Raw genomic sequence first — 25820 nt, 5'->3', positions numbered from 1 at the left:
TGTGTGTGTCTGCAGATTCAGGTGCCATTTATCTGAAGCATGCACCATTGAGCAGCTATAAAAAAAGCTGGAAATGAGGCAGGATTATAATCACAGCGGGTGATACTCATTTATCAAGCCAATCAGATGGCCTGATGATATCTGGTTTTGTCAGTAAAACCCTGCTCGCTGGCCTGCCTGTCTGAGCAAAAAGCAAAATCATTTTAAAAAAATCATCTTCCAGTATGTTAAATCAAAACAACTCTCTATAATGGGTTTTAGCTCACTTCTTCTCAAGAAACTAAGTAACAAACATATACATGTATTCGTTGGATGTTATACAATGTTATACAAAGTGTTTACCGCGGCCCTTACATCTAGCACATCTGCAGACACATCTTGGTGAATCATCTCTGCCTTCCTTTTGAATTCTGGGAGCAGGAAAACACCAATAAAAGACTGTGAGCCCAACTCCCACAGGCAGCTACTGCAGATTCAGTTCAACACTTCAGGCATTTGTTTTGACAGTGTTCTTCCCACCAACATGCTCAGCCCAAAGTGGACAGATATATATACAGTATATTTTCAGATAACAACCAAGAAAGATCAGGTCGTAGGTGGTGTCAGCAGGTGGCGCACAGTATGTTCAAAAGCCTGCTTTTGAGCTGAATGTAGACACTTCGCTTTGTCTGGATAGTTATAAAAATACATTAATTTTTCCATACAATCTGCACTGACAGATAATGAAAGGGTTACGTGTAGATGATAATGTTGTTTGGCAAGGCGCAACAGCAAATGTGAAAAAAAGATTAAATAAGCACAAAAGGGAGCCACACGTAGTAACCTGACATCTTAAATTTTCCTATTCCTTTATTCTGCTTGTCACAGCTGGTGGTATGTTTGATAGCACACAGCACACAAGACTACTGTACAACTGTAATTTTTCAACACTGTCCTAATATTAACAATTTTCTGAACAACTTGGGACTAACAGGGGGTCTAGCGTTGTGCAACACAAGCTATGATTTACAGCCACAAAAATAATCACTAGCTTCAGACATCAGGCGGAGAATTAAGATATTTTTTTGACTTGAATTGAAGCTTGAGATGTATATATTGTTTATTTATTTTTGCTATTTTAGCTAGGCTGTGGTAAAGAATTTGATTGCAGTAAGAGGTGTGTAGCGGTTTGATCTCTTTGTACAGGTTTCTGTATGTGATCCTTTTGGCTCTCGGAGGAGGCGGACACACTTTTTCTCCTCTCCCTCATCTTCCCTGCTTAGTTCTACTCTCTCACAGTCTGTTTCTAAAACCTAAAGAGAATTATGGATTTGATCAACTGGTCTCTGAATGCTATTGACACCCTTTTCTCAAAAAAAAAAAAAAAAAAAAATTAAATTATATATATATATATATATATATATATATATATATATATATATATATATATATATATATATATATATATATACATACACACACACACACACACACACACTTATATATAGTGGAGAAATGGTCACAATTGGCAGCCAATGCAGCCAACTGTGGATGCTGGTGCTTCTAAACCCCTGCCTTTGAAGGTCTTAGCACTCTCTGCATTTATAAAGAGACTACAGAATGAGCTCCCTTACAGCATGGTAAAAGTGAAATGGCAGAGTGCAGTCCAGAGCATTCAGCTGAAGGCAACTTTTCAGGTTTTTTATGCGTGTGTGTTTTTTCTACTGAAAAAGAGCTTTAGCTAAAAATGTTTTAAGAGGAGAACCAGAGTTACCAATGTTTGGATGTCTTGAGATGGAGAATCTCTGAAAGCTGTGGTTTTGTATTTTTTTTTTTTTATGAATCCCAGATTACAAGTTTTCCCCTGCTTTCAGCTTTAAACTAAGCTACTCACCTCATGATTACAGCTTCATAGCTCATCCACATTTTGGGAAAAAAGTGAGTAGCGCTTTATATTACATTTCCGTAAAAACAGTAATATTTATGTGTTAATAGAGTTAATAATTAAGATTATTACATTGTTGCACTAGTCATTTTGCCTCATTGGTCCTTTTAAATGTCTACATTACTACTATTTGTGGTCTCTTATTACATTAGTAATAACAAGCTGCTACTTGGTTGTTAATTTGGTAATTGCATATTGCATTTACTTAGTTAATGCCTCTTTATTAACAAACTGCTTAGCAAACATTAATCCATTATTAACGTGTTATTACCAAGCCATTACAGAAAGTGCTGTTTTTCTCAAAATTGTGCATATTTCAAGATTCAAGATTCTCTGTCATTGTGCATGTTGGGGCATTGTTGGGAAGTTACTAAAAGCAGATTAACTAACATTTGGCAGTGCATATCTTTGCAAACTATCTCAGTATGTACATGGGTATTGTCAGCACTTGACACCTCAGAGTTTTGTTGCATATACTGTAGAACATCAAGAACCTTGACATCGAAAATAAAATACCTGAGTGCAGCGACTACTCTCTCCACAGCATCGTGAAGGACACTTTTGAGAGACAGGTCTAAGGATCCAACAGTGACGCGCAGAAGCTCTCCAATCTGCTCCAGGGGCTGTCCATCAGTTGCCATAGTGACTGCTAACTCGCAGACTTTTGACCTCTCAGAACGGGACAAATCGTAAAGTTGACTGTAGGCCCGCAGCTGCTCCTAGAACAGGAACAAAACGTGGAAAAAAGTAGCGAAACACAATGATGTTAAAAATAATGATTAAAGACTGAGGTAGTAGACTTAATCTCAACGTACAAGATCACAGTCTTTTTAGGGGCCATAAAATATTAAGACATTAGAGTCAAACTAATATTAATGAGATGACAGAAAGAGTTCTTAAGGGGAAAAAAGGCACTGTGAAAAAAGTGCACAAAATTGTCAGAGATCAAGGACACGTGTGTCGTAGGAAGTACAAAATGTATTTAGTTAGGTTCACAATCATAACCTCTTTTGAAAAACAGAATGTAATAATTTGCAAATTTAAAGCTGTGCAGAGTGCATTGATGACCCATCCAGGAGGTCACAAAAGAACCCAGAACAACTGCAGCCCTAACTTACATTAGTTAAGGTCAGAGTTCATGACTCTTCAATAAGAAAGAGACTGGGCAAAAACGTATCCATGGGAGAATTTCAAGACAAAAACTACTGCTGACCGAAAAGAACAGAAAGGCTCGTCTCACAATTACCAAAGAAAAACACATCTATATGAAAATATTCTGTGGACTGATGAGTGGGAGGTTTGAGTCCCGTTACATCTAAAAGTAATACAGCATTTCATAAAAAAAATAAAAAATAAAAGAATAAATCAACCCACCAGTCCAACATGGTGGCGATAGTGTTGCCAAGGGTGGCACAACCACTTATTAGGTTTAGGAGTTAATTATTTTTTTCACATACAGTAGGCCAAAGTAGGTTTGGATAACTTTTTTCCTTAATAAATGAAAAATTTAAAACTGCATTTTGCAATTAATCAGGTATCTGTGTCTAATATTAAAGCTTAAGTGTGACAAATATGCAAATAAACTAAGACATCAGAAAGAGGGCAAATGCTTTTCCTGGCACTGTACATTACCATTTACTCTTCTGTGTCACATGCAGACATTTTCAATGTGTGAGTGTCATTATCAGGTTTTTGGCTCTATTAATGCATGGTCACATGCCTCTGGTTATTACATTTTACACCCCTATCTGACTTTTCAGCTAAACGCTACGAGCACAAATGCCAGAGGATAAGGCTGACAAGGTCTTTGGAGTTGCCAGAAGCTAAAGGTTATTTAATTGTTGATACTTTCATCCTTTCACACATGGTGTCCAATACGGCACTGTACTAGCAGTTAGTAAGTGCACCTAATATAAAAAAAAACATGCTTCATGAGTTTCAGCATATTGTTTTTACTACTACTTTAATGACCAAATAAATAACTCCTTCAGAATAAGTTTTGAAAAATAATGCACTTCTAAAGATATCCATATTTTAATTAGTTGTGAGAAAAACATGAACTTAAACACCTTGCTCCAGTTCTCAAAGTATATGCATGAAAGGATTCAGTAATTACTCTATCCCATCTTGATTTGTTTCATTAATCATTGTTGAACCATGGCCACTTTTCACTATTCATTCCATAAACCTTTTTTTTTTTTTTTTTACATGGCATATAAAGTAAAAGCACTGCATATTGTTTTGGAGGGATGATTACTGGTCATCCCAGTTCAATATTTACACTAATTAATGAGTAAAAACCTTAAAAATTAAAATGTGTTCCTCATGTGTCCAATTTCAAACAACATTGTAAATACTTTCAGGGTCAGTGACATACAACAAGTCAAGCACTAGAAAAAATTAAGACAGGTCCAGAGAGCAAGAAGGAAACTTCAGCCCAGGCAGCTGCAGAAGTCATAAATGCGGTTCAATTTCATGCATAAAAGATGGATTTGGTGTGCGTTTGCTGCAATTCTGTCATGTTCCCCAGGGAACCTTCCAACATTCAGTCTAATCACAAACCCTTCAGTGCCTGTTGCAGCTGCAGTAGAATTGAGCTCAAGCCATTGAAAGACCCTCCTCCTAAACTAAGGTCGCTTTTTGATACAAACTCTCAGCAGGAAGCTACATCCAGACAGTTCAGTCGCAGTATCAGGAAATGTAATGTCTGTGCTTTCTGTGTCTCGTGTGTCTTTTCCAAATCCACCATTAAAATACCACTTGGAAATCGTCCAAATCCATAAGCTATTTTAACAGTGAAGGTGTTTGGCACATGTTCAAACAGATTCAACAAGGTGCTGGAAACACTCCTCAGAGATTCTGGTTCACATCGACATGACAGCATCACATATTGGCTCCAGATATGTCAGCTGCACGTCAATAATGTGAGTCTCCCATTCTATCATGCCCCAAAGAGATATTGAGATATGGTGTGAACTGCAATCTGGTGTGCATCTGAAATGAACTTATTGTCATGTTCAAGAAACCCGTTTGACATGACTTGGGCTTCTGTGACATGGTGAGTTATCCTACTGGAAGGAGCCATTAGAAGATGGGCTCATTATGGTCGCTAAGGGTTGAACATGAGTCAGCTAATCAGGCTCATTGTGGTGTATAAACGACATTCATATTGTTTACATTAAATTGGACTTCTACTATCCCAATGTTGCTACCTGACAACGTGAGCTTGTGTGAACTGTTGCCCATCTTTAACCGATGACTGTGGGTTCAACGTGTTGTGCATTCAGAGATGCTCTGCATACCTTTGTTCTAACTATCCCTATCAGCTCAAAGCAGTCTGGCAATTCTCCTGTGACCTCTGACATCAACAGTGCATTTTCACCCAAAGAACTGCCGCTCACTGGATTTTCTCTTTTTTGGATCATTCTCTGTAAACCCTGGAAATGGTTTTGCAGAATAACCCTAATAGATCAGATGTTTTTGAAATAGACTAGACTGTCTGCCACCAATAATGATGCCATGTGGAAAGTCACTTAGATTACCATTCTTCCTCATTCTGATTTTCAGTTTGAACCTCAGCAGGTCGTCTTGACCCTGTCTTCATACCTAAATGCCCTTAGGTATTGCTCTGTGATTAGCATATTTGCCCTAATGTGCAGTTGAACAGGTGTACCGAACTAATGTGCTGGTAAGTATTCAGGTTACTCAAATACATACATTCCTTATGTTGACATCATATTTATGCTAGGAATCTCAAATATGCATGATATTTTCTCTGTATATTAAATTTCAAAGCATAATATCAGCTAAAGCCTGAAGAGTGTCTTGTTGTGTAACATCTCTTTTGTGGATATCCTTTTAGTTTCACGGATGTGTTCTGCAGCACTCAGAGCCAAGAGCCAGACCACGAATGCCTGTCAGAAAAAATTAGCACTTTAAGTAAAGCGCCAATTAGAGGAAATGGACATGATGATGACATGATGAGTGTGTCATGAAACTAAGCTCTCAATTCATTGCTCTATGTTCCAATCCTTAGCTATGATCACAAGAGAGTTTAAGGACAAAGAAAGTAGCGGGTATGAGGCTCCTCCAAAGAGTAGCAGCTAGGGGAAAAAAGGGCATGTAATAGGGATTCCCATTTCACCTGGAGGATACGGGGGACGCTGGTAGGATAATGGAGATCTTAGCCACTCTGTGTATCATTGTGAAGCCTCAGTGTATGGATGAAAAATAAGGCTATTGTTAATTTTGTTAATATTATATACTACTCTAAAGTGTAATTATCAAGGACATGGTTTTCATAGCCCACAGTATGTGATTCACCACATCAAAAGGAATATGGAACATAGAAAGGAATAGCCCTGCTGCTGCAGAGACAAATCACACGATCTGTTGTTATTATTTTCTTTGCCGTTTTTCTCACAATTGCACGAGTTAATAGTTTAAAAATCACTATTTACAATATCAAGAACATGCCATTTGATGTCCTTATTGTAGGTCAAGGCCTCTGTGTTAGATTCTTTGTGTTAGAAAGGTTTAACAATATTTCTAGCAGCTGGTCACGTACACTTGATAAACGACCACAGTATAGCCAAACAGAGCCTACAGAGCTTCTTGTATCTATCTCTCCCTACCTATCTGCCCCTTTCTGGTTCTTATATCCATTATTTTAATACATCTCCAAGGATACAATTACATCCTCCACCAAAAAAAGGAAAGTTATACTATAGAGGATGCAGTGTTTGTGTGTGTGCTTGTGTATGTGTGTGTGCGCCCATGTATGCATCAGTGACTCTGCCCTAAAGCTCTGCCTGGTAATTCTTGTGTCTTCCACTCTATTATGGAGGGTATGTGCTTTTAAACACAGTTAAAACTGGGACAAAATATTATTAACTTGCACAGTGTGGGGGTCAGAAATCACCAGTTTTCAATGATATCTTGTCGCATAGCAACACTTAGCTCGCCAAGTTATAATGTCCCCTCTCTCTAGCCCCAGATTCAGACTGTGTATACACACACAGGCAGCCACAGTGAGGTGACAGTGGGGTAAGTCAGTGTGACTTTGCTTAATGAGATACAGCATGGTGCTTGTACCGTATATGCGTCCATACGGCAGGGCTCATTTGAAACAGCAGACCACAGATTTACATTAATATACCCTTGACTGGCCTTTCTGAGGCTGGGAAGAGCTTAGCCGAGCAGAACCACCCCCAAAATATACAACACACATACCCACACATAGACACAAGCGTTACAAGTACTGTATATGCAGGCACCATTTGTATGTCCAGCCAAAGGTGACCTTATGAACTGGCAAAGAAGTAAGAAGTGAGAGTCAAATGTCTTCTTCACTTCAGGGCCTATTAAACTTACCGTTCCATAGGCAATTGCATTTGTGTGGGGATTGCATTTCTTCACTGATTTTGCTTCCAAGGAGCCAGACATACACCGAGCTCAAGGGATGAAACGCTGTTGTGTCTACTAATAACAGACAGCTTTAAAAAACTCATTTAAAACTTATTTTTAGACACTTTGTTACTAGCAGCCTGTTGCAGAAACATAATTTGTTCTCATTTCTTTAGCTGAGTCTATGAAAAATGCCAAAGATAACAAAGTTTGACAGGCATAAAATAGGCTTTCTGTTCAAATAAATTACAAGAAAGCTTGTCTGAAAGAGTTCAAGCTGTGTTGAAGAATAAAGGTGGTCATACCAAATATTGATTTTCAGGCTGTTAGAATGGTACAAACTCTTCTTATATACTGTATTTGCATTAATGGTTGCACATTTCAAGAAATAGCTAAACTCATTCCCCCATTTTACCAAAATATAAAGAGATGAGAGGTGGCTCGAGACTTTTGCACAGCACTATGAATGTAAGACTTCTGAATTGACTGAGTTTATACATGGATGCTGCTGATCAGCTAATCAGTTAAAAGCAGAAGTTAGAAGCAACTGAAGAATTTGCTCTTTTAGCAGTAATGATTCTTTTATATATACAGTACACACAAAAACATAAATAATGATATTAATAATCCATCCACACAAACAAGCTAGCTTTATTTTGGAACCATTTTTGTGTGACTAGCCACATGCCTCATTTCTTTGAAAAGTAGATCAGCTCATGCGTTTTTGATTTTTGCATCATTTTTTATGCAAATTCTTTGTGTTTCTTTGTGTTTCCCATGAAAACAAACTGGGTTTGGCTGGATAATAGTTGTAATTATTTACCACTTAAGTTTGTGGATTAGAATGATTGCACGATACATTGTACTGCGTGCTAAAGAATAATTCTGTCCCCAATTTAATTAACCAGCTGGCAAATATCGCTCTTAAACTTTGTGTGTTCTTTCAATGGATCATTAAAAGCACATTTACACAAAGAGCAAATCTCACTCTCCGAAAAAGAATAAAATGGCTCAAGTGTTTGGCAGATGGGGCTTACCTCCTGGCTGTCTTTGAGTGACAGAATGAAGGGATGACTCAGAGTGTCCAGGTGGGCCTGAGATTGCTGCAGGTGTGCTAGAGCCTCATCAAAAGTCATTCCTGCAGGGTCCGTCCCTTCCTGCTCCCTACTGTCATCACCTCCTCTCTTCCTGTTCTTCTCACCCAGCTGGCGCAGGGCTTTGGTGGCTCGCTTTATCACCTCCAACCTCGCTTGGATGCTCAACTGGACATGAAATGGATGGAAGAAAGAGAATGGGAGAGAGGTGGAAGTTGGGGAGGCGTGGAATTGAGCAAAGAGAGAGGTGCTCAAGTTCTATACTCGTAAATTCATTTAAAATGGACCGAGTTAAAGAGAGGTAGGTACAACCTAATCTATCTACATTTCAATACTATCAGGAACTTGAGTAGCATGTGCATGTGTATAAGAAGTGTGTGTTTGAGTGAGAGGGATCATAGCTGCCAGCCTGGAGTAATTGATTTTATTCAGACTGAGCAGGTTAACCATTCATGGGGAGAAGAGTAGGCCTCGGGCTACAGGAGGTTTTTATGCTTGCACAGAAACGCACAAACTTAGACCCTGACAAGACACACACACATTCACACTTTCAACATGTGCTACATATGCCCCATTTTGAATTTGCAGTAATCTTCACCGAGATCGTCAGAACATTTCTCTGGCAAGTAAGACGCTCATTTAAATTGAGTTTATTTAATAATAATAATAATAATAATAATAATAATAATAATGGATTGCATTTATATAGCGCTTTTCGGGGCCCTCAAAGTGCTTTTTACAATTCCACTATTCAGTCACTCTCACATTCACACATTGGTGGAGGCAAGCTACAGTTGTAGCCACAGCTGCCCTGGGGCAGACAGACAGAAGCGAGGCTGCCATATTGCGCCATCGGCCTCTCTGGCCATCACCAGTAGGTGGCAGGTGAAGTGTCTTGCCCAAGGACACAACGACCGAGACTGTCCGAGCCGGGGCTCGAACTGGCAACCTTACGGTTACAAGACGAACTGCCAACTCTTTGAGCCACGATCGCCCTTTGTACTGTTTGTCTTTGTACAAATGTGTTATGAAGTGTGTATCCTACTGAATCAAATCCAGGTATTCACAGCCAACATCAGTCAGAGTCTCGGGTAAGGTTAGAAAAGAAGTTAGAAGTTGAGTAAGATGGGATGCATCCACCAAAGAGGTTAGCTGAGATCAATAATCTGTCTCCCTTCAGAAAAAAATGTCCAATGGGAAGTTTCGGCCCGAGACATGCATTTCACTCCTTGACCTTATAGGAAATGAATCAACGATGGCAACGGTGAATCAATTCATCATTGCCACCCAATGGTCAAAAGGTCGAAAACATTCCTAAATGTGAGAAGGGACTCGATTTTCCCTTTGCACGTCCGAGGAGGACAGAAGAAAGAGAAGAGAGGGATGGTAATGGCAGAGGGAGTGGACGGTGTCTTCCTGAGAGGTAATCTGCATGTTAAAGAACACAAAGGGAAAACATTGCCTCCTGGGAATTGGAGTTTAATTGGCTCTGAAGTCAAGAGGGATCAATTAGCTCTCTTGGGGTGGTAGGGAAAGAGAAGGGACACAGGACAAAAAAAAAAAAAGGAAGGTCTGGAGAAGGGTGATGGCAGGGTGCCAGGGCGAAGAAAAAAAAAAAAAGAACAGCAGGCTACTATTGATAAGGTGCACTGAGGCACTTTAAGTCTACTGCAGGACAATTTTTCACAGTCCTGTAATTATGTGGCTGACATTCCTTGTGAAATTTTATAATTTCTTTTATAAATCATGACTGGTGTGTGCTTTGAGGCTGCAGAAAGTGGATGGGAACAGAATAATGTATTTGAAATTAGGAGAGGGCTTTTGGCATTCCAGAAATTGGGCCACAGGCATTAGAGAAGACCGGCACGACGATGATGAGTGAGGAGTGAGGAAAATGACAGTTTGATGTAGTGAGTGAAAATCCCCGCAATCTTCCCTTTAACCAAATACGAATCCTTCCTTTGCGGCAGAAACCAACTACCTTCTGTGCTGCAATTAACCAGAGTCTGTCTACCTATCACAGCTCCTACCTGAGAAAGTAATAGAAAATAGAGCCTCTTCTGCACAAACGACCCCGGCCCCCGTCATAGAATAATTTCTATGAAAAAAATGCCCCTCTGTTTGGTCCAATTAAGGCTTACGTTTTTAGATGCATCAAGAGAGAAGGTGATGTTATCCAGGAAGCGGACAGCGTCGCCAGGGGCCAGCCTGTCCAGGTATTTGGCACAAGTGTCGTAAGCGTGTAGGTAGTCTTGGTCGCTCTGAGGGGGTCTCTTCAGCAGCTGGGGGTCCCCTTTCCAGAACACCTTCTGCAGCCATACTGCGTGGACTGCACTGGCGGACACCGTGGCCCCACCACCACCGCCGGGCAAAGGCAAACGATTGGCAAGTTTGGAGATGGACAACACGTTCTGACTGGTCAGCACTGGTTGAAGAGTGGCCAGTGGATCCGAGGATTCATCCGTGAGCTTCCGATAGTTCAAACCTGCAAGCATGAAAGACATATTACACGTTTACAACGCTTCCACCTTAAAAAACGTGTTTGCCTCTTCACTGAAGCCTCGAGCTTTATGATCAAAAAAAGAACAAGTATACTTGGATGCTCCTCTCTTGTCCTTGTGTACTGGGATCTTTGACACTCCTTTGTATGCCTCAATTATGCAAGGTAGATGTTGAACACTTACAAAAAGCTGTAGTAGCTTTACATTAGCTTTATGTTTAGCTCAAGGTAATTTAAACATGGCATAACAAAGGTCCTTTTACTGCTACAACTTCAAGATCAATAATGGGAATTGTAAAAAGAGTATTTACATATGAACAATAAGCATGTTTATTCTCCACGGCAGAGTATAAAATTGCATCGTGTCGGAAGGGGAACACAATGTACCATTTTTATAGTGTGCATACAGTGCATGCTTCTGTATTACTGTTCTTTCTGTTTTCTGTGACAACCAAGCAGACGAGAGATTTGCACAGGACATTGAATATTCCATCACATGACAGAAAAGCATCAGGAGATGAAAAGCATCTCAGGAAAGAGTAAACAGCGGATGTGAACAACAAGGATCGCGTGTGACCTGCGTGTGAAAGGGGTGCCGGCCGTCTCTGCCTGCATGCAAACATGTACAGTTTGACTGTCAAACTGTCTGCGTGCATCATATTTACCACTGCAGTACCCCCGGAGTAGGCATTTGTGTGTGTGTGTGTGTATGAGAGAGAGCGAGAGAGCCGGTGGTGTGCTCTTGGTCTCCAGCGCTATCAGACAGACGCATTACTGTAGCAACGCTACATGGCCTGTCTGGGCTTTAAATATTTTAACACGGGTCTGCCTGTGGGGAGGGTTCTGTCAATGCCGCTTGAAATCATTCACACAATCACAAGCATACACGCACACACACAAAACTTTCCAGGTTGAACCCACATACACAAACACACACACACACCTTCCAGACAGGCCCAGACAGACATGTAAACCACAAATACTTACATATGTACTCTTTCCCTCCGGCTTCACCTGCCCCACCCACTCCTCATATTGCCTCTCTTTCCCCCTTTCCACTAGAGCCCGCTCAGACGGTCACCTGGTACTGTGTCTGAAAATGTGATGAGCACCACCTGTCTCCAACTCATCTGAAAGCCTCTGTAAGTACATCTGGGTGGGCTAGTTTGCATGTGTCTGTTCAGGACTGCAAATGAGTCATTTTGAATGAGCACGTCAGAAGAGTTGGAAAGTGTTGGTAGAAAGTTAGAGGCCCCAGAGACACGGCAACAGCCTGTGTATCAGTTTTGCTGCAGGAAGTGTGAATACGTGGGTTATGTTTCAACAGTATGTGTGTGCATGTGTGTGAATGAGTGAGTGAGAGCGAGACATACAGTACAGAAAGTGTTAGCGTGAAAGTGTTATTGTCACAAAGTCACTATATGCGCTTGTGCATGCATATAAAGTCAATCTGGCTTAGTGTGTATATGCGTGTGCATTAATCTATTAGTACTCATGATGCTGCAACTCCTGGTAGCTTATGTGGTGCAATAAAGCATGGACTTTGGTTCTCCCCATGGCTAAACGGCATTTATGCAACTGTCAGCACCTATGCTGCCTGTTTAAAACTAGTGCATCCATTTTCTTTTATTTTCTGTGTTTTTAAGCTGGTTTAGGGCAACATTAGCAGCTCTATCCATGCTTCCCTGAAATCAAGACGTTATTCTGCATTCTGTATAAAAGATTTCTTAAAAACAGAATACTGTGGAAAAGCCTTGAGTCACCTTTCGATTCTTTATATTTTACTAGACAAATGGGAAATAGGGGCCGAAATTTATTGAAATGTGGCAAAATTTATGCAAATATCGTAAATAAGGCTAAAACAGAGTTTGTGCAATTCTCTTGAGCTTGAAAGCCAATATTGGGTAAGACCACCTTTATTCAACACAGCCTGAACTCTTTTAAGTAAGCTTTCTTGTCATTTATGGAAGTAGTCTTTAGGATTAATTCTCCGGGCTTCTTGAAGGACATTCCAAAGACTGCCTTCTTGTGTAATTTGAACCTTCTCTCCCAGTTTCCCTTTCCTAAAGTTGAGTCCACTGAAACCAATTCACTCATCGGACATTACTTTGAAGGTGACATCCGGTCGACACGCAAGGCTCCGGCTACCTAGGTAACCTCTTAATGTACTTACTACCGGTTCATGTTTCAATCAATAGTACTCATGAATCTCATTGGTAGCCGCTTCAGTCACTTGCTTGGGAGTTTATTATCAGGTCCTGTGCTGAGCTCGCCTGCGGTTATTTTGCCTGTGGCCATGTGAAGTCACTCACTGTTATTTATTTTCTATGGTGTCTCATCGTCACGCCACATCTAGCATATGAAACCAGCTGGTTTTTGTGACAGGCTGCTAGTAACAAGTTCTCCAAAATTGAAGATACAATTTAAAATAGGTTCTTTGCCAAGTTTTTCGTTATGTGTAGGCACAACCCTGCTTCATACCTTCAGTTAGGCCTTGTCTGGTTTCATAGGTCAATGTTAAGTGGCTAAACAAATAAAAAGCATTCCTCTGGAAATGCTCATGTACAAGGACTGGGCTTAAAATGAGTGATATAGTAGGCAGTGTCCAAAGTATAAATCTGAAAGACCTTCAGAAAACCTGAAGAACTATTGCTCACAAGCAGTTTAAAAAAATTACAAGAAAGTCTGGCTAGTGGGGAGAAAAATATAAAAAAAGAAGTACTCTAGGAGCAGAGCGCAAACCTCCACCAAGGCAGAACTACAAAGTTGGTAGAAGTTTGTAGTTCAGTAAAAATCAGATAAGGGTAGCAACAGATATTGACTCTGATTATACAAACATTATGTTGGAGTAGGTAATAGATAAGGGGACTTGATTTGTTAATAACAATATTAACTTGAGGGTATTATATAATATTATACTACAGTATATTTCTAACTTCCTCTTGACAATGCTTTAATTCGAATACTTTTAGTTTAAGGTCAACTTGAAAGAAAGGCAGATGTGAAATGTAAAAATACGGTCAAATGTGACATATTTGCATACAAACTATAAGAAATATTAGATATTTAGAATACCAATATAATAGTATCATTCCCTAAATATTGGCATTACAAAAAAGGTATTATAATTTTTACTAGTTTTAATGATAAAAGGCATTTTATGAAGATCTGACCTTATTTGTCCTTGAAGAAGAGGCCAGAGGTCCAAATTGACATCAGATTTACAATTTACTTGGTGTACTGACAACATTTACACTATGCTGTCAGTACACCAGTGGCAGTAAGAAACAGTTTTAAATAGCTCTATAAAGTTTCATTATAACCTCCTCAGTGGAGGTAATCAAAAAGGAATTAAGGCTCAAGAGTTTTGTACAACACTGTAAAAATAAATGTAGGCTTAACAATGTAAAATTGCCTTGAGTTCATATTGTTCTGTCTATTGACTAACTAGTCTTCTGTTCATCTTCTACACAGATCATCAACTGCTGAGGAACCTTTTGCCCAGAAGATGCAGTTTGAGCCTCATCTTGCTTTGTTTACAAGGTTTATGTCTCCCCTGTGAAGAGCTGGGCTTATATTTGGATTGCTTCATAAAAGGTCCCATTCAGACCACCTGCACATGTGATTGCAATTTCCTTATACATCTCTAACTTCAGCCTAGAACAACAGTTCTTTGTGTGGTAAACCTTCAGCCGCTGTCATTGTGAGTTGCATATAAGCGATAGAAGCACAAACGGGAGAAAACAGCGAGATGCTAATATAGTGAAACCGAAAAGCAGCAGTGGGAGTTAGTGCATTTAAAGTTAATTTCATTTTTCTTACTTTATGTAAAACTGCATCCCGGTCTTGATGTGGATGTCTCAGTGTTGTGTGTGTACGTGATTTGGGCATGTGTGGTTCAGTGTGTTAAACAGAGACATGTGTCACCAGTAAAAGCTGTGGCGCTATCAGGAGCAGAAGGAGGAAGTGAGGCGTGAAAACACAGCTGACACCTGGCTGACCTTTACTGAACTTTTCCAAGAAGTGACACCAGCTTCACCCGTACGCAACAAAGTTTGAGCACTCTAGCCTGGAGCGCTGAACCAGTGACATGATGTCCTGGGAGAGGACCGAGTGCAATGCTTTCTCTCAGACCCTTGGTATATCAATAGGATTGATGCTGAATTGTTTTCCTTTTTCACTTCACAGCCATATCGTTATAGTTTTGCATGGTTCAAACCCTGCTACTCTTCATCTTTGAAAACATCTACATGAGCTAATAGGGAAAAAAGGAAGCAGAATAAGATCAAAGGGCAAGATGAATCAGACATAAAGGATAATATGTGTAACTGGCACTATCAGGATGTCATCGGAGGTGTTTTATTTGTTCTTCCCAGTCAAACGTTAGCGACTAGCTTTATTCAGACGGTCAGTTGTTGTTTTTTTTAAAATTCCACATGACAACCGCTGACCAGAAGCAATGTCAGCATCTGTGTGTGAGTCATCAGTCATGTCGAGACAGATTGTCTTCAAGTCTGGACTTTTACTTCCTGACAGCACAGGCCAGAGGTGTTTTTTCCCCACCAGTAACAGGTGCACTATCCCTATGAATTTGTTTTTTTGTTGCGTTTCACTCTTCAGAAACTGCATTCTTCAGTAAACGAAGGCTATTATTTAGTCTGCAAATAGAAATGGCAGCACTCTGTTTTTCTAAAGTATAACCCTGTTTGCCGAATGCAAAATGACTTCCCTCATGATTTCACACAAAACGCTTTTTAAATAAGTGGAATTATACAGAAATTTAAAAGCAAGAAATGTTGCCATGATTTTTTTTTTCTGGTTCATTTTGTTTTGGGTTTTTTTTTCAGTAGTGACAACCTGTCAAAGAGTCTAGCATTCCTTGTAGGACTGGATAATTGCCTGACATGGGAGGGTCATCAACTCGTGTACACTCTCACCTGGGACCTCCCGTCTAAAAATACTGGCCCACAGACGCACTTTGTATTCTATTCTCTGTGCCTGGCATCAGCTATTTGCATTTGCAACTTCAATAACTTACTACTTACTAAAAAAAAAAACATAGCAATTCATTACCAGGTCTTATATTAGGTAAATACAACCCCAGATTAACCAAAACACATGATATATTGCACCACATCATTATCATTTTAACAAAAACTAAGACACAATGCACAAGCATTGTGTGAAAAGCTAAACACGCCTTTACTGCCATCACAGGTAATGGAGCATTGAGGTGTATGTTAACAAAAGGCCATGGAGGAAAGACATCAGCAATATCATCAGAGAAGCAAATGTTGCTGCTGATCGGGGTTATAAGGCCCTTTCCAAACAATTTGAAGTTCATCATTCTAAAGCGAATGCATTCACAGCTGCCAATCTTCCCATGGGTGGACATTTCAGCAAATTCACCCAAGGTCAGACAGTGCAATACTCAATGAAAATGAAAGAACCCAAGATCTACATCTCAAACTCCCTGGGCCTCAGTTAGCATGTAAAATGTTAAAGCTTATGGCAGTACAGTTTTTAAAAAAAAGCCAAACAAGGCTTGCTTGGAAGGGTTGCCAGGAGAAAGCCTCTTCTGCCTAAAAACAACATGGAAACATGGCTTAGGTTTACAAAGCTACATCAGAACAAACCACAAGGCTTGTGGAATAATAACCCTCGCTCGCGCTCAGTGTGTACGTAAATCACGCGTAAGAACATTTCAATGATTTCTCAGAAAGTCTCTGACCATGCAGACAAACAAATGAAGGTCTGGCTGTCTTAGGATGTCTAAAACCAAGTGTTTAAAATGAATACTACCCTTAGCAGTACTACTAATACCATGATCATCATTATCATCATTGTTTTCATTATTATGATTATTACTACAAGTATTAGCAGTAGTATTATGATCATTATTAGTAGTAGTAGTCGTCATATTTGGTCATTATTTACAGTTTTCCAAAACACAATAAGCCAAAATTACAGTTAAATAAGAAAAATTAAAAATGAAACTGCATGTAAAGAAAGCAAAATACTAAATGGGAGGCTGTAAATTTTAACATTTTAAGTTAAAAAATATATGTATAAACTATCTCTTTTTTTTTTCTTAAATTATCTTCATTAAAAATTATTTATATTATTGTGAAATGTCACCATTCGCATTATCCTGCTATTAGCTGGAGAATCTGGATTTTCTTTTCTTTCTTTATATTTCATTGCAGTGAGTTTCTCCTCTAGAGCTGACGGATCACATGTTCCTTGTCCTTTGCCTACTTTCTTCTTTTTCTTGCAGTCTGTTAGTACTTTTTCATATCATCTTTCATGTCCAAACTTTTCTTTTTCACTTGAGCCACAGTGAATGTCCCCGGGGAAACAACATTCAGAACCTCCATTATTTCAACCGGAGTCTTGCTGCGGTGGGACTTTAAGAGAGCTGTCCATAAATGAGTGCCTGCAAGCCTCAATGAACTGAAGCCACACTGTAAAGAAGAATGGGCTAAAATTCCTCCACGACAATGTGAGATACTAATAAAGTCATACAAAAAATGATTACTTCAAGTTATTACTGCTTAAGGTGCTTCTACGAGCTAGGGAATCATGGGACGTACTCAGTTCCTCACACACTGCTTCTGTATATTGGCTTAGTTTTTGTTAAATAATGACATGGGTTGATGTGGTGTATGTTTTATAGTTTAGCTGAAACTGTATTTGCCTAACTTTAAAACATGCTAAGGACCAGATGATCTTTATTAAATCCTGAAACATAAAAGCCAAGAATTTTTTTAAAACCATAACTACATCTTTTCATTGCCAATATTGCTGATACTGCAGGCTTCCAGACTTCATTGTTGTTTTATTTGTTTTATAATAATAAATTCCATTTGAATTAATCTGATTTATTGCTTGGACTTCATATCTATCATTTTCCTGGCACAGGGTTGTAAAACAGTAATGGCATGCTTAGTACTAAATAAATCTGACTAACTGTTATAGATTAAAATGTATTTTAAAGTGGGTCAGGGGTCCCTGTGTCCTTACAGTGACTGGTCTGTCTTAGACCAACATGGTGTTCGTGGAGCTCCTGTGATTGGTCATGCAAGAAGTCACTTCCCCTTTATAAGATCCCCCACTTGGTTTTCAGAGAACCGTGGTTATGTTAGTAACAAAACGTTTTAGCTGGGGGATTTGTCAGAACAACAATCAAAATGCCAGTTATGAACTACATATACTATATAATCACCATAAAAAACAGTGTACACCTCACCGTTGGCAACAGCCCGAAGCTTCTTGAGTAGTTTAACATGAGAGTCTGGCTTAATGGTGGTGGTGACGTAAGGCTCACAGCCCGCAGCATCTAGTAAGGTGTAGTAGTAGAGCAGGCGGTTGAGGTCGGTTCCTTCCACAGTGGGAAGAACATACTTCGTCATGTGGCTGTAAAAGGCCTGAGGGTTACACTTTAAAGTCTCAAACAAGCTGAGAGATTCGCTCCGGGTTTCAATATCCTTGGTGGAGAGGCTGTGGAAGAGAAAACGGGAATGGAATAAGAAAAACAGGAAAAAATGTGCAGAAAATGAAATGAAAATATAATTTTATATAGCTGGATTTGTAGTAAACACACAACAATAGCCTGGCCTACTATCAGTTTAAAGCTTTTACATATGTGGTTGTAAAAACCTGCTGTTTGTAATGGCTTCACAAAAAAATATCTATTGGTACGCAGAGTGTGTGAACACTTGAAGTTTCAGGCATCAGAAAGGAAAAGATCTGAGCCTTTCATATAGACAGCAATAGCCACTATGCCTGAAAGAGATGAGAAAAAAAACACAGCTAACCAAAAAAAGAAAAACCCACACATTTCATCAACAGAAAATCAAAGAGAAGACTACCAGCAATGGAGACTATTTGGCTCCAAAGTCATTTCTGAAAACAGTAGTGCTAAAAACAGTGGTGCAAAAACACAAGAGCAATCTGCAGGCTTATCACAAAGCATACAGTCCCTCCAACAGCAACAAAAATAAATTTAAAAAAAAGATTTCATAGACCACACTGAGAATACATTTAATAAGCTGATCAGTTCAGACATAAATAAGGTAAAGTGGGAAGAGGCTATGACAAAGAGAAGACAGAGACAAAGAGAGAAGGAAAGCAATAGCGGGGAACGTGTTAGTTAATGTGAGGGGAGATATCCGAGCTCCCAAGGAAGGAAATAATGTATCCAGTGAGCTTTTTAGGTTGCACAAGACGTGTGCACATCCTTGCTAAGCGTGTTTTGCTACAAATCTCAGTCAAGATCAGCAGGTGGTCTAAAGAGCAAAAGAAAAAGTGAAAAGAACACAAGCAAAAACACTGGAAAGAGGATGACAAAAAAAAAAAAAAAACTTGGAGAACCACAAACAAAAGTTAAGCAGGGAGCGATACAAAGAACGAAAAGGCAAAGGCGAAGTAAAGCTAGTTGCTTGAAGTCACCGAGGGGCTCCGAGCAATCTGTGGCTTCATGGGAGTGCGTTTGTGTGAGTGGAAGTCTGTTTATCTGTCAGAACGGGACAACATCAAAGGGAACAATGCTTCCTCTGGGCTCTCTGTCAGGCTTTCGCTAATGAAAAAAATATAGAGCCTGGCTGCGGCGCGGCAGCTGACAATAAGCTCGATAATGTAAATAACACTAATCATCCTCACAACAGGGGCTCTAATAAGGCTGGAGTCAACAGCACGACTAACTTAAAGTGAAGTCTCCCTCTTAAGCGTACGCAGGCGGCCCGTCACCCAAATCAAAGTCTGATGTTTCACTAGTTAATCACGCTAGCTCCAAAGTGACTAAAAACACTGCGACGCGAGAAGAATTGCAAGAGAAATTGCGACTTATCCAGCCAGAACTTTTTTTTGAGGGGCATTATGAGCAACTACACAAAGGCACAGAAGCTGGCAGAGAGTGCTCAGTTTTCATGCCAAGCTCTGCTTTGTTATCTCCTCCCTGCCCCTCTATTCTTTCAAGTGACAAAAGGTGTTCACTGCATCTTTGCTCACATTAGGAGCATATCTTCTTCTCAGTATCCACAGCTGGCAGCGTGTTTTCGGTCAACATATATAGAGCCTGATAGCTTTATTAAAAGTTTGCTGCGTAGTGGCTTACCTACTGCCGTTTGCTTGGTGGCATTTCGCTCCTCACACAACACAGTTTGCTACTTTATCTTGGTTGTGGATATTTCTCTGTGATATCCGGAGCGTCACATTGCAGTCTTCTCTTGTTTGTTATAAAACTCTGCTGAAGTAAAGAGCCAATTTGTCCAGGGGAGAATAACAGTTAGGTCCATAAATTGCTGGATGAAGTCAGCTTTGTACACCACCACAGTGGATTTTAAAATCAGTCAATATTATGATTGAAGCGCAGACTTTCAGCTTTGATTCAGGGGGGTTTCAAAAATTACAGACATTTGTAGACCCTTCCCCATTTCAGAGGCTCAAAATTAATAGATAAGCACAACAGAATTTAAAACAAAAGGTTATTCTTTATACTTAGTCGATGATCGCCTGAAGTTTTGAATCCATGGATACCAAATGCTGTTTCCTCCTTTTACTTTCTTTTACTGCAGCCACCTTCAGTTACTGCTCGTTTGTGACTCTTTATGAATTTTGTATTTTATTTTAATAACATAATTCAATAAATATACTCTGTTGGGTTGAGATTAACTTGACCATTAAAATGGTAAATAGTAAATGAACTAGTTCAATTATGGCGCTTCCTACTCTGCTTGAGCACTCAAAGTATTTTCTGCTACAGGCCTCATTCACCTATTTGCACACATTCATACAAGCATTTTTTTTTCTATGCGTGTTTTCTACCTAACATTCACACTCCAATGAACACGTCGGGAACAACTTGGGGTTTAGTTGCCCAACAGTACTTTGGCATGCAAACTGGAGCAGCCAAGAATAAAACCACCTGCTCTACCTTCTGAACCACAGCCAACCCAAAAAATAGAAGAATATCCCATTTCTTTACTGGTGTAAAACTGGTGACCTAGTTCCACTGACAGCCGCATATTGCCATTCTATAACATTACCTCCACCATGTTTGACAGATGATGTGATATACTTCACATCCTGAGCTGTTTCGCTTCTTCTCGTACAAGTTCATCTTGGTTTCATCTCTCCAGTGAGTTTTTTTTCTCCCAGAATTGTGCGTGCAGTTTTAGATGTTTTCTGGCAAGGTCTAATCTGGCCCTCCTGATTTTGAGTGGACCCACTGGTTTTTACCTTTTTGTAATCCCATTCATGACAATGATAGTCGTACCTCCTCAGGGGTTCTTGACTTGATTAGATGTTGTGAAGATGGTTTTTTTTCCCCACCAGAAACTAATTCTGTCTGCATGTATTTTAGCTGAAATTTAAGTGGAAGTTTTGTGTCATCATCCACCACCATCATTTGGCATTGCCGAGCTGCTGATTTAAGTTCATCCGAATGATGGCTTCCCTCATTTGGACTGACATCTTTTTGGGGTCTCATATTTAAAATTACAATGAAGAAAAAAAATACAAATTCAACATCTTGAATCCACTTCTAATATTATGTCTGCTTCATTTGTCATAAAATAAAAAGTTAACATGTCTCACATTGCAATTTCTAATAATTTTTAGCCTTTGGACAAAAAAAAAAAAAAAAAAAGCCTCTGAAAATGGGGAACTTTGCATAAAAATGCCTGTAATTCCTAAACAATTAATGTAAATGTTGTAAAAGCCTTTGAATTAAAGCTGAAAGTCTGCACTTTAACCACATTTGATAGACCTAAGTGTATAATAAAATTGTGAGTCATATTTAATTAAAGTGGTAAGAAGAACAAAAGTGTAGGTGAGCTTTGGAAGAGCAGTAATGATCATTTAAAATGTCAGTGCTGTTAGAATTGTGAGGGGGGTTTCTTCTTTATTAACCAGTTTACAAATGACTGTCCAGCACAGGGCTGTGAAAGTGTTTTTGCACTTTGGAGTCATGTAAAGTGAAAAAACTCCAAAATATTTCTCCCTGATACACATTTTGAAACACATCAAAAATATGTCACTACCAAATTCTCACTATTATTATGAAGAATGGACTGAACCACCACTCACAACCACTAGCACTTTATATAGCCTCTGTAGGAATTATATCTCACTTATCTTAACTGCACTACTGTATAGCTCTGTGTAAATAATCATTCTGTACATTCGATAATTTTTAACCCTACAACTGTTTACAACTTGCATAGTTCCCATTTCTGTATAACTGTATATCTCAGATTTCTGTAAAGTTATTTATTTCATATTCTGTATAGTTTTTCATATTTATATCCTGTTCATATCCTGTACATAGCTTGTACTCACTACAGCCTGTACATACTTATAGTTATAGAATATTCACAACATACTTCATACCGTGTACATTATAACATACCATAATAGACCCATTTCTGTAATATACTCGCATATCTATATTATTGCTAATATATATTGTAATATATCTATATCACTAAAGCACTTCTGGATGGATGCAAACTGCATTCCGTTGCCCTGTACCTGTGCATGTGCAATGACAATAAAGTTGAATTCTATTCTATTCTATTCTAAGAAGTAATTACATACAGAGAGCGTGTGTTGTAATTGAACTCACATTAACAAATACACGTATTTTTTCCCTCATTGAACTGGTTCCAATTCTCATTTAAATTAGAAATAACTTTAAATCTGAGAGCTTTTATTTTTACAGATGTTTTGTAATCAAAATAACTAATCAAATTCAAATCCTGCCTCTAGAATAGCTTAAAAACATGTCGTCATAACATTCAGAATCTAACCTTCAAAAACAGCCCAGGTTGGGGACGGACGTCTGGTTTGTTTGGGAGATTGTGGCACAATTTGCACATGTCATAGAGGGATAAATGCCAGCATGTCAAAATGACCTTCCTAAGACACCAAAATATCCATTGTTTTAACGGTCAGGTATACTTTTATTGTACAAGTGAAAACATCAGAGGAACCAAAGGTTATGCTGTTGCACCTCACTGTCCATATTCTGCTCTCTGGTTGTCCCCCGTGACAGCAAAAAGCATGCCTAGAGTAATGCCCGAGGTCATGGTCGAAGTCCAGGCTCAATCCTTAAAGAATCTCAGTGCAGAATACATCAACAGTCTCTACAGAGCAAACACGTTCAACTGAATACAGGCAGTACTGCAGCTAACCTGTGTATAGCAAAAGCAAGATTCACATTACCCCCGAATGCTAGGAATGTGGGTTTTTTTTTTGTTTTTTTTTAAATTGTCATCATTAGCTGAGAATATTTTTTAAAAATGCAATCTATGGGCAATCAATATTATGAGAGGAATATATAACATAATATATATTGCAGGATATTTTTATTTTTCAATTTAATTTATACTGAAAATTCAAAAAATTCAAAGTCAAGTCAGTCACTTGCTAATTAGTCATATCTGGCACAAAAGTATTGAAATACACAATATGCATAATGCCAGAAACAAATCTATTCAGAAATAGCAGTTAAAGTGCAGCTGCACTGACAGGAAAGGAAGACTGTGTTTTCTTAATATTCTTTTCAAGATGTAGTATAAATATAATTTGCATCCTGCAAGATTCCTGAACTGTCTGAAGTGTCAAGTGGCCAGGTTGGACAGAGCAAAGCAGAAGTCCTGGTGAAGTTGATTTTAGAAACACAAATATTATCTGAGATCATCATCTCTGTTTGGGTTCTAACATTGTAGGAGTTAATAAGTTAATAAGAAAAATTATCCTTGAAGTTCTTTTTGTTGATTCGGATTTTTATCAGCTGGGACGGAGCAGTTCTAATCAACTCAGTGTTAAAGACTATATAGTGATATACATTTGGCACCTTTGGAGCTGTATTGTTAGGGCATTAGAACACAGCCATTATCTGATATGATGTGAACTTTAATTTGCCATATGAGGTCACCAGATGTGCACCTGAAGAGAGCTGGTACAAACTTTAAAGGTGTTCTCTCTGTCTCAGAGGATTCCTCATTAGGCTCAAAGCAAAACACATCTTGGCTGGGGATTAGTCTGAAGGGAACGTGCCACAAAAGACTATTTATTTCTCATGATGGGAACACAGTGATGTGCAGAAAATACATCACAAGCAGCCGCTGGCAGCAGGTAGGAACTGACACGAGGAACTTGGAGCTGTGTCGTTTTGAGGGTCAAATGAGGTTTTGTTTGGATCAGTTTTATTAATCTACCTGAAATTCAAAAACTGAATCTCAATATGAAGATCTGAAACAGTCAAGTACATATAAGTGGTATCAGTGATGGGAGTTCATAGGGCTTTCATGATTTTTAAATCCGCTCCTCAGAGACCCCTCTTCTGCTCATCTTTCAAACTACTTTGAAATGTTGATTTTATTGATTCACTCATATCTAATTGTGCTCTGTGTTTTATTGATGCTTTTATTTTATATTTTTTTGTATTTTAGTTGTAGTGATTTTTATTCCTATGTTTAGCACTTTGGTCAGCGGTTGCAGTTTTTAAAGTGCTTCACAAATTCAGTTGGCGTGGCTCAAGATGAGTCTTTTTTTCAACAGACAAAATCATCAATATTTGAAGAAGTTACCATTATGTGAAACAAATATGTAAAGGTGGAGCTGGACATGAGATTTAAAGCCAAAACTGTAAACAGATGGTTCCACTGACCAATATGTGAACCCATTTCTGTGTTTGGACAAGTCTCTTCGATAGATTTATAGCTGTCATTAGGATGTCATTAAAAAGCAGGTCCATAAAGAGAACTTGTAAACATCTACAAAGCTTTATACACGGAGGCAGAGAACAGCTGACGACGGCAGTGTTTAGCAGCACATTGATTCTTCTGAAGCATACATTTTGTGTTAATAGGACTGTCTCAGGGACACTCATTCTCTATCATCCATCTCTTCTCCCGCCATCTATTTGCCTCCCACTCTCACCCCCTAAGCACACACTGATTCTGTAGATGTGCTTTAAACTAATAATGAGTCCTTAGAGTTCTCTTCATCTGAAATATACTTATGGATTTTTAACTTTGTTCTTCTGTAACCATATTGAGATCTACATTGACTTTAGAGCGTTGATCTATGTCAGCGAAAAAATGTGATTTTAACAATTTACCCTGCCATCACATGGGAAAGGAAAATTGCCAGCTCTTCTGAAAGACAGTAATGTTTGGTATCTCTAATGGAGAAACAGATTCCATTTCATGATTGTTTCTGAGGGAAACTTTAAAAGGTGACAGGCTTCAAACCCCAACCTACTTGTAGCTGTTGTTTTTTTTTCTTAGGAAAAAAGTTTGTTGACAACCTTACCCTTTCCGTCCCAGTAATATACAGTGCCGATCAGGTCATGGAATCAAAGATCAGCTACTGTTAACGTATTATGAAAATGTTTTTAAGCCTGCTACCTCCTCTTTTTGTCTTATACTTGTTCAGTTTCCGCAAATTCTTTTTAAGGACACCAGGCTAAGATACATAAATGTTTAAAGACAAGTCTTTGAAAGACCTTCAGAAAACCTGGAGAATTGCTCAAGACCACTTTAAAAAAAACACATAAAAGGCAACTTAGAAGCAAAACACAAAGAAATGAGGGGTGATTCAAGTCTTCTGCACGGTACTGTACTATTTAAAGTACTGTTTAAAGTGTTGATATGCAAACTGGCAATGAGGTCAACTGTTAGCCCAGTAAAGTGAACCATGCTACTTAAATACAGCAAAGGACTCAGTTGTTGGGCACTGCACTGTAGCTGACTGCTTCTCCTAAACATGTGGGATTTGTAAAACATAAACAATTTATTTGCCTACAACGATCAATAAAAGTCTAAATTCTTTTTGCACACGTTTTGACTCTATTTATTCTTCCCTTTAAATTTCTTCTCTATTTATA

The 25820-nt window shown here is 38.9% G+C and overlaps 1 protein-coding gene across 1 annotated transcript in view; it reads right to left on the bottom strand.

Moving 5' to 3' along the window:
* Positions 1-25820, bottom strand: part of nbas (NBAS subunit of NRZ tethering complex) — a 177459-nt gene that overhangs the window by 49938 nt on the left and 101701 nt on the right. The window contains exons 44-47 of the mRNA XM_040018563.1: positions 18174-18424; positions 10566-10909; positions 8368-8592; positions 2441-2643 (exon numbers count right to left, since the gene is read on the bottom strand). Of these exons, the coding sequence (XP_039874497.1) occupies positions 2441-2643; positions 8368-8592; positions 10566-10909; positions 18174-18424 (1023 nt within the window). The remainder of the gene's footprint in view (positions 1-2440; positions 2644-8367; positions 8593-10565; positions 10910-18173; positions 18425-25820) is intronic.

Source organism: Simochromis diagramma, unplaced genomic scaffold, assembly GCF_900408965.1.
Source record: "Simochromis diagramma unplaced genomic scaffold, fSimDia1.1 OVJJ01000802.1, whole genome shotgun sequence".
NCBI lineage: Eukaryota > Metazoa > Chordata > Actinopteri > Cichliformes > Cichlidae > Simochromis > Simochromis diagramma.
This window is presented reverse-complemented; position numbering and strand designations above follow the sequence as displayed.